Below are 14,482 nucleotides of genomic sequence, written 5' to 3'. Positions count from 1 at the left end.
AGAAGACTAAAAACTGTGATTCCTGCCAAAGACGGTTCTAAAAAAGTAACACATTAAGGGTCTGAATACTTCCATATACTGCAGTCGAGACATTTCAGTTAATGATTTTGAATAGTTTTGCAGACATTCTTCAAAATATGTTTTGACTTTAATTGATGGGGTGCAAAAATTATTATTCGAGGAATTTCGCATTAAATCTACAACTCAAAAAGGTGCAAAAGTGAACCGGTCTGAGTACTTCTTAATCAGCTGTGCTTAAAATAGATTAAATGTATGTTTTACCAATATACTGTATATTTTTAAAGAAGAATTGTGTATTTCTACCCACAACATATGTGCTCGAAAGGGATCTGGACTGGTGTGCTGTAATAATAATCCACCCCGACAACCCTGAACAGGAAAACTCGGTATCCCAAATTAATGAATGAAGAAATGAATGCCCCCCACCCCCCAAAAAAAAAAAAAACACCAAAAGCCGCAAACCTGCAGAAAACACAGATACATAAGAAAACAGTCCACTCACCCTCTCTCTCAGTGTCAAGCCTAATGAAGCTGGAGACGGTGTTTTCCCGCAGATTTAATATCCTCAGGGAGGCCTGAATGTTTTCTTTCCTCCCCTCAATGCATTTATGGGTCAGACTTTTCAAAACGTAGCTAAACAGGGGAAACATTTTCCTTCTGTGCTTCTTCTGTCGTTTGTTGTGAAAGCCTTCACACAGGTGGCTGCGGAGGCTCCACGCGGTCACCCGGATTTAAAATGTTATTAAATGTGAAGTGGCTCCACAGTTTTCTAATTACCTCCCGCCAAAATTCAAAAGGCACGTCGGGTGTTACACGTGATTTACGGCGTCGTGATAGGTCGCGTCGCTTGCGCATCGCAGCCCGTCATAGGTCAAGAATTACGTCAATCACATAGAGCACGTAAACTCTGCTCACGGTGGCCCCGCCTCCATAGATATAACCGTGGGGGGCGGGGCTTGACGGAGGTAACTAGATTACGGTCCCATCTTCACATTTGGAGTACAGCATGAGTACAGCATGAGAGTAGAATCAATCTTCTCATTTAGCAGGAATGTAAATTAGCATATTTGCCAAAATGTCAAACTAATCATCTGAAAGCAAAGCACTCTGATGCGTCAAAACACCTTTATCTATAAATTAGTGAGATTCCTCTAACAAACAAAAAACAGTAATATTCCAAAACAAGATACAAAAATGTGTTTATTTCCAAATATATCCCTTTGTTTCCTATGGACAAACAGTAGTTGATAAATTAATGAAAACATATGATAACACACACTTATTAAAAAAAAAAAAACCCACAGTGGTGTGTATATGGAGTGATTGTAATAGAGGGCTTTGAATTTAACAGTAGACATGTGGTAATAAAATGACTCGGGACTTCTTTCTTCTGTACTGTTAGCAGTCCACCTGAACTGATGCGGTGGACGAGGGAGGGAATTACACCGCAAACTGCGCTGAAGAAGTACAGAGGCCTGCAGACTTAAAGTTAAAAAAAAAAAAAACAAAAAAAAAAAAAAGAATCATAAAAAAAACAGTTACTTTAATATGTCTGAACCTGGAAATAAATCTCTTCAGATTCTTTCACCTTTGTCCCACCTCAGCCCCCTTTGTTGTCCTTCAAAGCTCAGCTTCCACAGGGGGACTAACTAGTACAGTATAGACGACACATCAAAATATATATATATATTAAAAAAAAAAAGGTCTGCGCCGTGCTCATTCCTTCAGTCTCCGCCTCAGAGCTGCAAGCTGATTTCGAGCGCAAGGACAAGGTTACAGGCCCCGTGGGAGTGTGTCGACGGTATTATGTTACACTGCCAATGCTTCTGACAATATTGTGCCTTATTAATCATTGATCTGGTGCTGGTGTTGGTTTCAGTGCACTGGGGATTATGTTCACAGTGCTAATGGTGATGATACACAGGCAGTTTTTTTTTTTTTTTTTAAGGCAATGAATGTATTATATAGGTAGCGGTCCTAGTAAAACGTATGCCTTTGAGAGGGACGAAGATCAACAACAGTATTAAAATGTACACGGATGATAAAATGGATATTAAGGAGAAAGCACATGAGGAATAAAAACCCCTTAACAGTGATCGATTTTGTGTTGTGGTTGAGGCGCTGCATGGAACAACATGAGTACGTGGCGTACTTTCAATTTATAAAATCCCCACTCTGCAATATTATGGCCCTTTGAGAAATATGAACTGACAACATCCCATTATAGCTACCGTGTACTGGCACTAGATAATCAGTTGGATTACATATCACAACTTACACTGGACAAGCTGGGGACGCAAAATAAATCATGTTTCAAATACTACACTGAAATATTTGAAACTTTTCCTTTTTTTTTTTTTTTTTTTTTTTAAGAAAACCAGATTTTAAATAATTTTTTGTTTTAAAAATTGTGCCTTAAACGAGGGATATCACATTAAAAGTGTGTGGGGGGGAGTTATCAGTTCATTATTCACAAATTAAAATGCATTAATGGAGGCCTGAGGAATCTTTAAAAAAAAAAAAAAAACAGCTCAAAAGTGGTGCAACACCATTTCCTGTCTGAGTTAAGTCAGTTTTAAGAGGAAGGGGTGATGTCCTGTTCCTATTCAGAGTGGGCAAAAAAAAAAAAAAACTAAATTTCAGCTGTCCTCCTGGGCTTGTCCTCTGCTGTCCGCTGCAGACGGGGGAGCCGGAGAAATGGAGAGAGGAGAGAAGAAGACAGACAGAGAGAGGAAATATCCATTCGTCTAGCAGCATCTGTGCCCTTTAGTTTGTCCGGAGCTGGTAATCTGCCAAGGAATGTAACAGCAGAGCATTAACGCGCGGCTTTCTTCCCCTCATCGCTCCTGCACGTCGCATCACTGCCATTATCGGCGCTATTAAATCCCTAAACAAGATTTGCACAAATACAAGCTGTAGTGACATTCCACTCCATCATATTACCCAGATTAAATATAGTCCTGTCTCACAGAGCGAAGGGTCAACCTACTGAAGTTTCAGACTCAGAAGTTTGTAAAGTACCTCCAATCAGCAAAATCAGACGCACTGAATTATTATGACGCATTTGTGTATCCAAGAGAACGTTCAGAAAGCGTGTTGTCAAATTGATTTTGTTTTTCGTAATTTGCTTGCGTTTTCTTAAATTTAAGTGCGTTGAACTCTCCCACGAATCACAATTGTTAGACCGAACTCTGAATTATAATAGAAGGGAATGAGGAAAAACAGCATCCCCATCAAGAGCCAACATGACAAGCAGCGTCAGCGATGCGCATCACCGTCTCATCATACCTGACAGTCAGATATTAGTGATGTCGTCACTTACTGCTGTACACTACGACAACTAAAGGCCTGTTCGTCAATCATTGATGAGTCGGTACCTTCGGTCTACAGTATCAGGCTATTATTTAATCAGTGTGAGTGTGTCTGCCTGTAGTGTTGAGTGAAATGTGATCAGGACTGTCTCCCTCCCCATGTTGCTGATGGCAACACTCAGAGGAAGGTGATAGCCTCCCTCTCCAGTCACCCAATCGTTATCACTCTCCTTCCTTTAACTTATCCTTTTCCTCTCTATCCCCATCGCCTCCTCGCCGACGTTACAGCGAGGAGACAGCAGCGCGGGCCTTTTGCAGAGTGCCACCCTGGGAGCCTCCCTGGCACGCGGTGGCATCATTCAACCTCTGCAGCCCCAGACTCCGACCTGACAAAGGCAGGTAATGGATATGATTGATGCGATGGGAGTCAGGTTCATTCCTGGGGCGGATGGCAGGTATGAAACTTCAGGATTTTCTGGCACTGGTCCAGCAGAGGTATTAGGCTTCCATCTCCATATCATTTCCATTGGCCCCCCGATTGAAACTAGTGAGCTAGTCAGTTGCTGCAGTCTCATCACTATTCTGCAGCTTTAATGTGGCGATATGCACTGATGTGTGATCTGTATGAGAGTCAAGCATGTGTTCGAGGTAAAGACGTAGCTCTGTGTTTCAACATGTGGGAGCTGATACAAGCTCAAAGCTCTCAGACTTGGTCTTGGTCCTTGCTGCCCTCGGTGTCCCCTGTGAGTTTGACAGAAGTGGGTTCATCCCCGGGGCAGCAGCTGAATCTCATGATCTCAGGTGCTCGCTTTTTCTTCACATATTTTACTGCCCTTTCTGTTCGAACTTGGACAACAGAGAAACGTTTTACCTGAAACTGAAAAAAAAAAAAAAAGAGCCAGGAGGAGTTTTTAAAGTTTCCATCCTTGTCAACCGGCACTGTGTCTCTCTAAGCCCGATGCCACGGCTCATGGCGATAGAGCCAGGTAATAGATATAATGAATGTTACACGGCTGAGTTCATTCAAGGGGCAGACACTGAATATTGATGCAGAAAGACTGATTCTGACACTGATCTCTCAGGGAAAACATCATATTGGGATCGGGATAGCCTTTGATTTACTCATCCCGCTTCTACGAAACATTCATTTGGAATTCAACAGAAACAATGACGAACACTAAACTTAAGATCACAAGTCCAACACAAAGTGGACATTAAATATTTGCTATTTGAGTTGATGTTCATGATTCATGTCTTTTATTATGTGATGGTACTTTTAACCTGGTTACAGAAGCATTCTGTTGAACAATTGTTTTTAAATCTGCTCTTCTCCAGGGGAAGATGTTGTCGATCAAATCTGACCAAAACACACTCACACAGTCCTGATGAAGCAGACGAGCAGAGTCTTTGAGTTTTGAACTTTTAATAAACAAACCAAACAAAAAGGAATGTTTTTGTCCTTACCTTAAACCAGGGGTCTGCAACCAGTAGCTTGCGAGTTACCGGGTAGCTACTGGTAAATACGCGTGTGTTGGGTATCAATTTGTTATCGTTCACATAATAGAAGCTTATTAAGCTGGTTTGGTGGAGCTCAGCTATGTGAATCAATGTTACAGTGTCAACAAGCTCCATGAATAGGATTGGAATATTAATTGAAGACCGCTGCCTTAAACCTTGGCTGAGGCTTCTTTTGTAAGTTATTCCTCCATGTTATGAAAACAAGTCCTGCCAATCTGTCACACTATGCTGCTGTATCGTATTAGTAGGACTGGCACATCCCTATTTAAAACTAAGTGGGCATTCAGCAGCGTGTTTGTGTGCGTTTTCACTGGTGACTTGTGACGCGTTACATTTTCAGTGTGTTATTTTCTCACCTCCACTCTGCGTGATGTAGCGCACCCACGGTAATGCCTGGTAGCCGCTCTTTTCTATGATCTTTAGGTAGCGCACCTGGGGAGCATAGACGTGTTAAACACAGTCGCTGCACTCATTCATACACCGTTTAACTAGCCTCATTCATCTCAGTGGTTTTGACATCAACAGTTGAAGTACGCTGTCGGTCTGCTGTGGTGTGTTCACAGCAGCCCGCTTACAGCAGACGTAAATTGTTTCCATCCAGTAAAAGAAACCTGGATGTCTAAAAAGTGGTGATTTTGAATTTTTTCAGATGAACTGAAGGATTAAATGACCCATTAGATCCGAAAGTGGATTTTTAAACAGCTCCTGTAAAATGTCTCATTTTGACATTTTTTTTACCGGGCAATTTTCAAAGTACAAATGGAAAACTGAAGCATATCCACTCTGTCATACTTAAATAGGTTGTGATCAGTTGTATATACACCGATCAGCCATTAACATTAACGCTAATGACTGGCGAAGCATAACATGCAACACACCAACCCAGTAATAAATCCTCCCTTTATAAGGATAATAATTCTCTGTTGTTATTCAGTCTGATCGAGAGGTGTTGGTTTATTTAAATAGTCATTTTGGAGACTGTAATTTGTTGTGCTGTTGAGCAGCACTGGGTTATGCTGAGAGGTGCTCTGAATATTTTGTCCCTCATATTATAATAAATTGGGATGACATGAATTTAAAATGTAGGAAAATAAATCAACACCTATTTCAAGCAGATTGAATAACAACTGAACATTATCATCCTTATGAGGAGAGGATTCATTGCTGGGCTATTTTATTACATACTTTATGCTTCTCCTGTCAGTGTGTATGTCAAATATATTTATTTTTGTCATTATATTTGTATCAGTTTTTGCTGTATTATAGGATTTCCACGGTGCTAAAGTGGAGTGCGAGCTGTGAGAACGTTTATGAGCAGGCTTTAAACAACTTCCAGGTCTGTGAGGAGACTTAATAATTTATCTATTCAGTCTGGCATTAGCAACGGCCATTTGCATTCTCCCGGCGGTGCACCCATGGGTGAAGGTGGCAGCGTGTCGTTGAAAGTTTCAGTTAAACAAGAAAGTGGGACTAAAAGAAAAACTGCGTGATGGGTGTTAATTAAGTGTCCTACCTGAATCCCAGATACAGTGAAATAGGGGATCTCAAAATTCACTGTGATTGGTCGCTTCCCCTCCAGCTGGTCGCTCTCCACACTGGGTAGGCCAAAGTGTGCTCGCATCAAATACTCCTTACCCCCCTACACACACACACAGGCACACACACACACATGCACGCACGCACGCACGCACGCACACACACACACACACACACACACACACACACACACACACACACACACACACACACACACACACACAGAGAGAGAGAGAGAAACAGGAAAGAGAAAAGGCCACAAAGCTGTTACAAAACCGCTAAATTCAGCGTGACGTTGCTCATAAAGCCTTTCAGATAACACAGGTTAGTTTGTCTGATGAGTTCTATTCCCGGGTGTCCGACTTCCAATTAATACAAGGTTATTTTGTCCGAAAAACAAGACAAACTCTATATTCATGGCAACACGAGACAACTCCCTTGTCCTATCAAGGTGAATCAGATACCACTTTATGGAATTCAGCATCTGCCAAACGTGTCTGCTCTATAAACACATAAAACAAGTTAATCATCCTGCAGAAGAGCAGTGGTGTAACACATCATCCGAGCACTGAATTTGTTAGTTTGAACTTACTGAAAACCAGTTACAATTTGGACTTTAAAGCCCCTAAAACCTTGCTTTCAACTCCTAAGTATCTCTCTTTAGCATGAAGCATTCATGCCCTGATTGACTGGCATCTTGTCCATTGTTTTCCCCCTTTGCTCAAAGACAACCCCCCGAAAGGGTAAGCGGGTATAGCGAATGGATGAATGGATGGATTTCATATTGATGATCAAATAAACAACAATAAAAGTCAAATACATCCTCCGTCATTTCATCTAATCTGCTTTCTGGACAGCGTACGAGAGTTGTTGTTGTTTTTTTAATCAGTTTTGATTAACAGTATCTTAGCAACAAAAGAAAACACCACATGTCATCCCATTTTTCACGTGTCGTTGGATCTCTTTCGTCAAACTGAGCCCTGATCACTTCAAACAAGTGAGAAAAGCTCAGACACAAAAACACAAACACGGAAACTCTCCGCTTTGAAATAACTTCTCACTCTGGCATAAAATTGTGCATTCATGCAGGACCCCATCTATCATTGTAAGAAGACTGATAAACAAAAAATAACTGCCACTTTTACACACAAAAAATCCCACATTGAACTGCAATTGAACTATTTTTTTTTCTTGCCATTATACAGTTGCTGTGGAAAATCTTATTATCCCTACCCTTGCCGAAAGCTGATAAGAAAACCTTTCCTTATTGCATACCGTGCTCACATCCAATAAATGAGAAGAAAGTCAAAGATACATATATTCATGCTGATAAAACAGCTGATGGCAAATGGACTTATTTTTTTACCAGTTTCATACACTTTTACCATTACAGGATGGTAAATCTTATAGAATAGGGTTACATTGTCGATAGCTGTATGGAGCTGAAGGCTGGAGGGCTGTGGACCAGTTCTATTTATTTGCCTACTTATCACAACAAGTCACTGCTTTATGTTTGTTACCTCACAGCGTTCAGAGGTGAAAAGTGACGGAAACACATTCTGCTGAATCACACACACGAGCTGGATAACAATATGTCACCAATAACGGCAAGTCCTAACCCTCCTTGACAGGCCGAAGGTGTAATGAATTTTCGAGGAGATATCACAACTTGACAGATAGAAGGAACCTTCTGAATTAATGCGCTGTGAGTTTTTTTGAAGTCGTTAAAATGTTCTTTTGAAGAGTCTGGAGAGCAGACACTGAGCCTGAAAGGAACAGCAGGAACCAGATAGATAAGATGGGATTGTGTCTGTTTATGTGTGTGGTGAGGTCAATCATAATGTGATAAATGGCTGCTGTCTCATATTTGTCAGAGACACAACTTCATGTTTTTGATGCCAGGACTGCTTCAGGCTTATGTAGATGTGTTTGAAAACGAAGCTGTAAATATCGATATGTTTGTATAATATCGTACAGGGCCACTACATTTAAAAAAAAAAAAAAATGCAGAATTTGCGCCCTCTGCTGCGAATTTGCGGTTTGAAAAATGGACAAACATGGACCTTACTAATATAAAGCAGCATTTGGTAGACAAATTTCCAAAGAATTTAATCTGCCTGCCTAAAAATTATGAATATTTTTGCAACTGAGTATTATCTTAGCTGATAATACAAACAGTGGAGAAACTGACCAAAGACCACCTGACCATGATGGGATAAAAATGGATAGCATATTCACATTTTCTAAGCCCTTTGTTAGGATACCAAAGAAACATGGAAAGCAGACCCAAATATTATAAGTTGAATAATACCATTTAAAATGTCATTGCCTTCTGTCAAAATGTAACAATCACATGACTAATGTTGGAGGTTTGTAGCTTGGTTGGGGGACTTTGTATTTTAGGATTGGTCAAATTTTCTGTATTTGCAAAATTCTCAAAAAGTAAAAAAAAAAAAAAAAAAAAAAAAAGTTATTTTCTGATAAAGCTGACTCGAAATGAGGACTTTTAATTATTGGTGTTCTGCCCATGAAGAATTGAACACCACTCGTACGGCTTATGACAGAACCGTGCATGATAAATCCTCTGCGGTTTTTCCCTCTGTTTCGGGACATTTGATTTAAACTATTGCTTATTTCTACTAAGACCGTCTTCTCTGTGTTTGTGAGTTCTTCTGTTGATTCTTAAAAGTTTAATAGAAAAAAAAATGATGGTGGTGGAACAAGATAAAAAGGCTGTTCTGCAACATCTAAATGCATTTTGGGGTTTCCACATATACATATATATATATATATAACTGAGATATTTTGTTGATATGTCACACTAACAGGGAAAGATTTGATGTTCCACTGCACCACGCTCTTCTCGGGCACCCACTTGGCGCTGCCTGTGCTGGTCTTGAACTTGGGTGAGTCAGCATCGCTGGGTACTGGCACCAGAATGGCCACATTGTTGGCAGTGGACCGGCTCTTGAACTGACTTCGAGCCTGCAGAAGGTGACAGAATGACAGAGTTCAAATGTCACTCAAGATCTTTACAACAACAACAAAAAAAAGAGAGCATGCGCATCCAAATTCAAATGAAGGATGTCTTCATAGTTATGCACAGTGTGGCTCGTTATTTCCAGTGTACGGATGTCATCATCAAACAGATGGTGAGCGGCAAATCGCCAGAGATGCGTGTGTCATAAATACTAAATAGGTCTCAGTGAAGGGACTACTGTAGATGAGGTACAGTAAGGACATGCTGCTTTTAATGTGCGTGTGCGTGTGTGTGTGTCACTCATCATTACCTTCACCTTGATCTCCACGCGGCTGTGAGAAAACTTCTCGATCACGCTCTCGATCCATATGAGAGGCTTCACCTGTCAAGAGAGAGACGGAGAGACGGAGCGGACAAGGTCAGAACCTGCGAGCGCCGAGCCGAGTGCATCACGACACACATCGCTACAGTGACACAGTGGACGTGAGACAGAGAGAGAGAGAGAGAGAAAACAAGATGTTGTGCTTGTACAAGGGGTGAATAACTTGTACACATTTGATCCTGGTTTCAAAGACCTGGAAAAGTCCTCATGCTGGTTTTGAAAAGCCTAATTATGCCAGCTGGTGGATCCTGGGATACTTTGGCGTGTATCTGGGTTTCTGACTATTTTCTGTTGTACAGAAACTAGTGGCTGACCTGTTGAAGAATCCAAAAAAATCAACAAAGATTATCAGAAACCTGGATACATTTATGATTGACAGGGGGATATGAATGACCAGGTTTCTTATGTTCCAGGAAAACCTCACATCCTGAATATAGGACACAAACTTAGGGTGGTAAAATGTAAGTAAACATAGTCAGTTATTTTTACTTGAAAGCTTAAATGCTACATTGCCTGATTTATTTCCCTAAAAATAAAAAATGTTGGTAATGTTTTTAAATATGTGTTCAAAATGTGGTTTAAATGTGATTCTAAAGGAGTTGTGTAGATGAAATGTATCGAGTAAGGATATGTATTTATAAACTTTAGTATCAAAGATCATAGTAATGGTCAATATATGATGCCAATCACATTAGAGCAGTAAACTTTACCGGAAGTTAATTACTTATTTTAATGAATAATATATATAAATGTATAAAATAGTATACAAAATCTGAAAATAAGAAAAAAATATGAGCAAAAACTGATATGTTTTGTTTAAAGTAGAGCAGGAGGGGAAAAAAAAAAACACATTTGAGGTTGTGATGCTTTCCGAGTGTTTGTCTGAAACAAAGAGGGCGTGTGCTTTTGGTATTGCTGGCATGCAGGTGGTGTGAGTGTGTACGTGTTCTTTGAGGGGAAAAGATTTGTTTGCGTGTCCCACTCACTGTAGTGTTGAGTCGGTAGGACATGAGCTCGCTCTCGCCGTCGGGGGGGATGAAAGAGATGGTGCGGTCATTCTCGAAGCGTGACAGACGGACACACTGGTGAAACTTCACATCCTCCAGCTCCACTGTCTTGCTCTTCTCTCCTGACACACACACACGCACGCACACACACACACACACATACACATACACATACATACACATACACACAAGTACACAAAAAAAGATTGAGAGCTTTCCATGCAGCCTTGGGGAAATCAAGGTCATGGTAATGATGACTGACAAACATTCACTCAATCTTACAAATACACACACACACGCGCACACACACACACACACACACACACACACACACACACACACACACACACGCACACGCACACACACACACACTGTACACGCAGTGTTCTACCAAATCCATCTGCCCTCGTCTTGTCCCCCACTGAACAATTATTTTGCTGCCACACACAAGCATGCACACAGTTTGCCTTCAATACCTGCTGCCATCATCTTCTCCCCCACTGAAGCCCACTCAGAAGCCTCACAGATACAGTAACACCTGCTCTAACACCTACGGAGCTAAAACACAACTAGGAGAAAAACACTCCTGATGAAAACACGTTTCTGTGTGTCAGCATTTATGAACTTTTTGTCATTAGTCTGATAAATGCTCCCATTTGATTTGATGCTTTACTTTTCTGAGGAATTATTACACAAATAGTGATATGGGTTTATTTGCACTTATAAGGGCACAGAAAAGTCTTGAGAAGATGTCACACTGTTTTGCCCACTATATCACTACTGTGACTGCAAAAGTGCACAACCATGTGTGTCGCCGACGTATGCCTACAGCCTACAAAGACAGATTGCCTCAGGGGGAGCTATTACACTAATATTTTAACTAGTATATCTATTAAGTAGCATTTTCATTACTGACTGATCTCTTCATTACTTTTTAATCTAATCAATAATGTAGTTTCATCTTTAAAATATTTGAAACTTATGAAAAATGAATCAAAGTGTACAGATTACTTGGTCAATTAACGAATCAACTCGGCACAAAATACTCAACCTTTTCTCTCACCTAAACAGAACATCATTTTCGTTGTCAACAAAACTTAAACTTCTCTGACAATTCCTCTCAAAAGTGGAGAAAGAGAGTGATGAAGGTCGACCTCTTTAATGGCTGCATCTGTAGTCTGACGGAGAAAGTCCACCGTTCACCTCCACTGTGGCTAATAGAGGGTGCTGACTGGAGGAAAACCGTTGTAATGAGTGTGGGCCTGTGGGCCTTCACCTAAATCCCCCATTCAACAGTCAGCTAACGCCTGCTTCGCCTGCCGTGAATGCAACCCGGGACCTTCACTGCGGCCCGTCGGAGAGAATACGTGCATGCGTGTTTACATGTGTGTATATGTTCATTGTTCTCTCTCGAGTGTGTGTACGTGCACAGGTTTATGCATGCCTGTGTTTGCAGATGTGGGTAACTTCCTCGTTTCTCTATTGATTTTGCTTTTCAGTGTGCTCGCTTCCATGTGTGTGTGTGTGTGTGTGTGTGTGTGTGTGTGTGTGTTTGTGTGTGTGACATTTCCCAATGCTTGAGAGGGGACTGGCTGAGGTCAGGTCTACGGAGAGCACAACACTCCTGGTCAAAGCAAAGCAGGGAAGCCCTTCAGAAAAGTGTCCTTCCTGTTTGTTTCTACGGCGGTTACACGCATGTACACACTAACGCTTGCATGCAGCGTTATCAAGAGAAGACAGGAATGAAAGGTCGTATGGGACACTCTGTCACTGCGTGGACCTACGTGGCAAAAAGAAAAAGAGAGAGACGTGTGTGTGTGTGTGTGTGTGTGTGTGTGTGTGTGTGTGTGTGTAGATGTCAGCGGAGGATTGAAGACGCTGCAGTGTTCTCTGTGGTTCCCCTTTAAGGCTGCTCTCACCTGCTTCCATGTTTTTAATGCACAGCAGCAGACAGGAGGAACCTAATCTGTTTTCTGTCTGTTGTCACAGAGTGAAAAAAAAAAAAAAAGAAAGAAAGAGGAATCCAGTTTATAATGACATTTAGTAAATGTCCAAAGCGTTTCACAGTGCTTTGGGTGGCCAAAGGGACTATTTAATCTTCTTAAATGTGAAGATTTATTGCGCTTCTTTGTTTTATATGATTATAAACAACATATCTCTAAACTTTGATTGTCAGTTAGACATAACGAGTAATTAAAAGATGTCACCTTGGACGTTTTTACAAGTCTGTCACATTTTATGGACAAGATGATGAAGTGACAAAATGATAAGCACATTTACTGATAATAAAAATAATTGTTTGTTGCAGCCCGCAGCTCATACCATCGTCATAATGGGTGAAAATGTCTTTTACGAAAACCAAAAATTCCCCAAAACCAATAACTTGCATGCACCAGATTCAAACAATGTGACACTGAGAAGAAATCTGGATAGATCTTGGGGATAGTTGAGCAGCTGCAGACATTCAAGTGTTAGAAATGGGAATATATATCAGATAAAAAAAAAATTTAAAAACAGCATTTGACTTAAAAAGTGTTTTTGTTGGACATTGATTCAATTGCCTACATTCTATTTTAAAATAAAAGGAATGTAACTTCCCTGTGGTGACAGTTCTGATCTTCTGCCAGTGGAGGGCAGTGTTAAATGATTTATACACCCTCACATATTTTGGCTGCATCCAGCTGCGATAAAAAGTACAGACCATGCAACTATGATAATCACGAGTGACTGGGAAATGAGATGTAAAATAGTGTAACTGCTGAAGATGAGAGTGCAAAACACATTTTAATATTTGTAACATTAACATTCAGCACGGGTGTGTGTGTTTGTTTGATCATTACTTCTGATCATTATTTCTGGGGATATGTTATTTCCCAGACTGCTACACACAGCAGGGGGATTGTGGTGCTGCGTACGCTGGATAGCTGCAGACTCTCACCTTTCATCTGCGGGGCTGCTGCCCGGGGTGGGGATTAACTCTGAGGCAAAGAGGCTAGACAGTGATGAAGCCTTTCCCCTTCAGAAAGGAACAGTAGGGGGGGAAAATGTAGGCAAAGGAGAAGGAGGAAGAAGAGATGGAGGAGGGGGAGGAGGATGTGCGGGGATACTGTAGGCAAGGGAAGACGCAGCAGTGGGAAACACTGATGGAAAAATTCAGAAAGTAGAGAGGGGGAGGGGGAGGAAGGATGAGTATCGGATTTAAACAGAAAGACGAGGTAAAGTGTGAGGGTGAGTTCAAGGTGAGACTGACAAGCCAATAACTCTATTTTTTTTTAAACAAAAGATGGGAAATATTTTTAACAGGAAATATTTTCATTTGAAAACACAATAAAGCATGTTGACAGTTTACAATTTTTGTTTTATCTATTCTAGAGTATATTTTACTCATTATCTATATCCTTGTTTGTTATTTTGGCTTAATATTGTTTTTGACTCCAAATTTTTCCATTTTATTGCTTATTTTGTCTTTAATGGCTTAAATGTGTCTATCATATTGTTTTTAATTTTGTTTGATGTTTAACAGCAATTTGGTTGTATTTAAATGTGCTGTGTGAATAAAACTGACTTCATGTGACATCAAGCGAGCCATCAAATTTTGTCAGATCCTGTCAGCTGTCATTTATACACAGCAGTTTGCCACCATTTGCTCAGTGTGTGAAAAAAAAAAAGAAGAAAAAAGGTGACATTATTCTTTAAGAACATGTCGTTAGGAAGGGTAAAAAAAAAT

At 40.6% G+C, this 14,482-nt stretch overlaps 1 protein-coding gene across 1 annotated transcript in view; it reads right to left on the bottom strand.

The window, feature by feature from the left end:
- Nucleotides 1–1,203: 1,203 nt before the first annotated feature.
- The window catches only part of ap1m3 (adaptor related protein complex 1 subunit mu 3), a 29,153-nt gene continuing 15,874 nt past the window's right edge, over nucleotides 1,204–14,482 (bottom strand). The window contains exons 7-12 of the mRNA XM_069704830.1: nucleotides 10,735–10,877; nucleotides 9,677–9,748; nucleotides 9,213–9,371; nucleotides 6,364–6,489; nucleotides 5,207–5,282; nucleotides 1,204–2,810 (exon numbers count right to left, since the gene is read on the bottom strand). Of these exons, the coding sequence (XP_069560931.1) occupies nucleotides 2,788–2,810; nucleotides 5,207–5,282; nucleotides 6,364–6,489; nucleotides 9,213–9,371; nucleotides 9,677–9,748; nucleotides 10,735–10,877 (599 nt within the window). The 3' untranslated portion in view covers nucleotides 1,204–2,787. The remainder of the gene's footprint in view (nucleotides 2,811–5,206; nucleotides 5,283–6,363; nucleotides 6,490–9,212; nucleotides 9,372–9,676; nucleotides 9,749–10,734; nucleotides 10,878–14,482) is intronic.

The sequence above is a fragment of the Brachyistius frenatus genome, unplaced genomic scaffold, assembly GCF_029030835.1.
Source record: "Brachyistius frenatus isolate BFR_SWC_R1_liver_20210118 unplaced genomic scaffold, ASM2903083v1 Contig_52, whole genome shotgun sequence".
In the NCBI taxonomy this organism is placed as follows: Eukaryota; Metazoa; Chordata; class Actinopteri; family Embiotocidae; genus Brachyistius; species Brachyistius frenatus.
The sequence above is the reverse complement of the archived record's forward strand: the minus strand, read 5'-3'. Positions and strand labels throughout refer to the sequence as shown.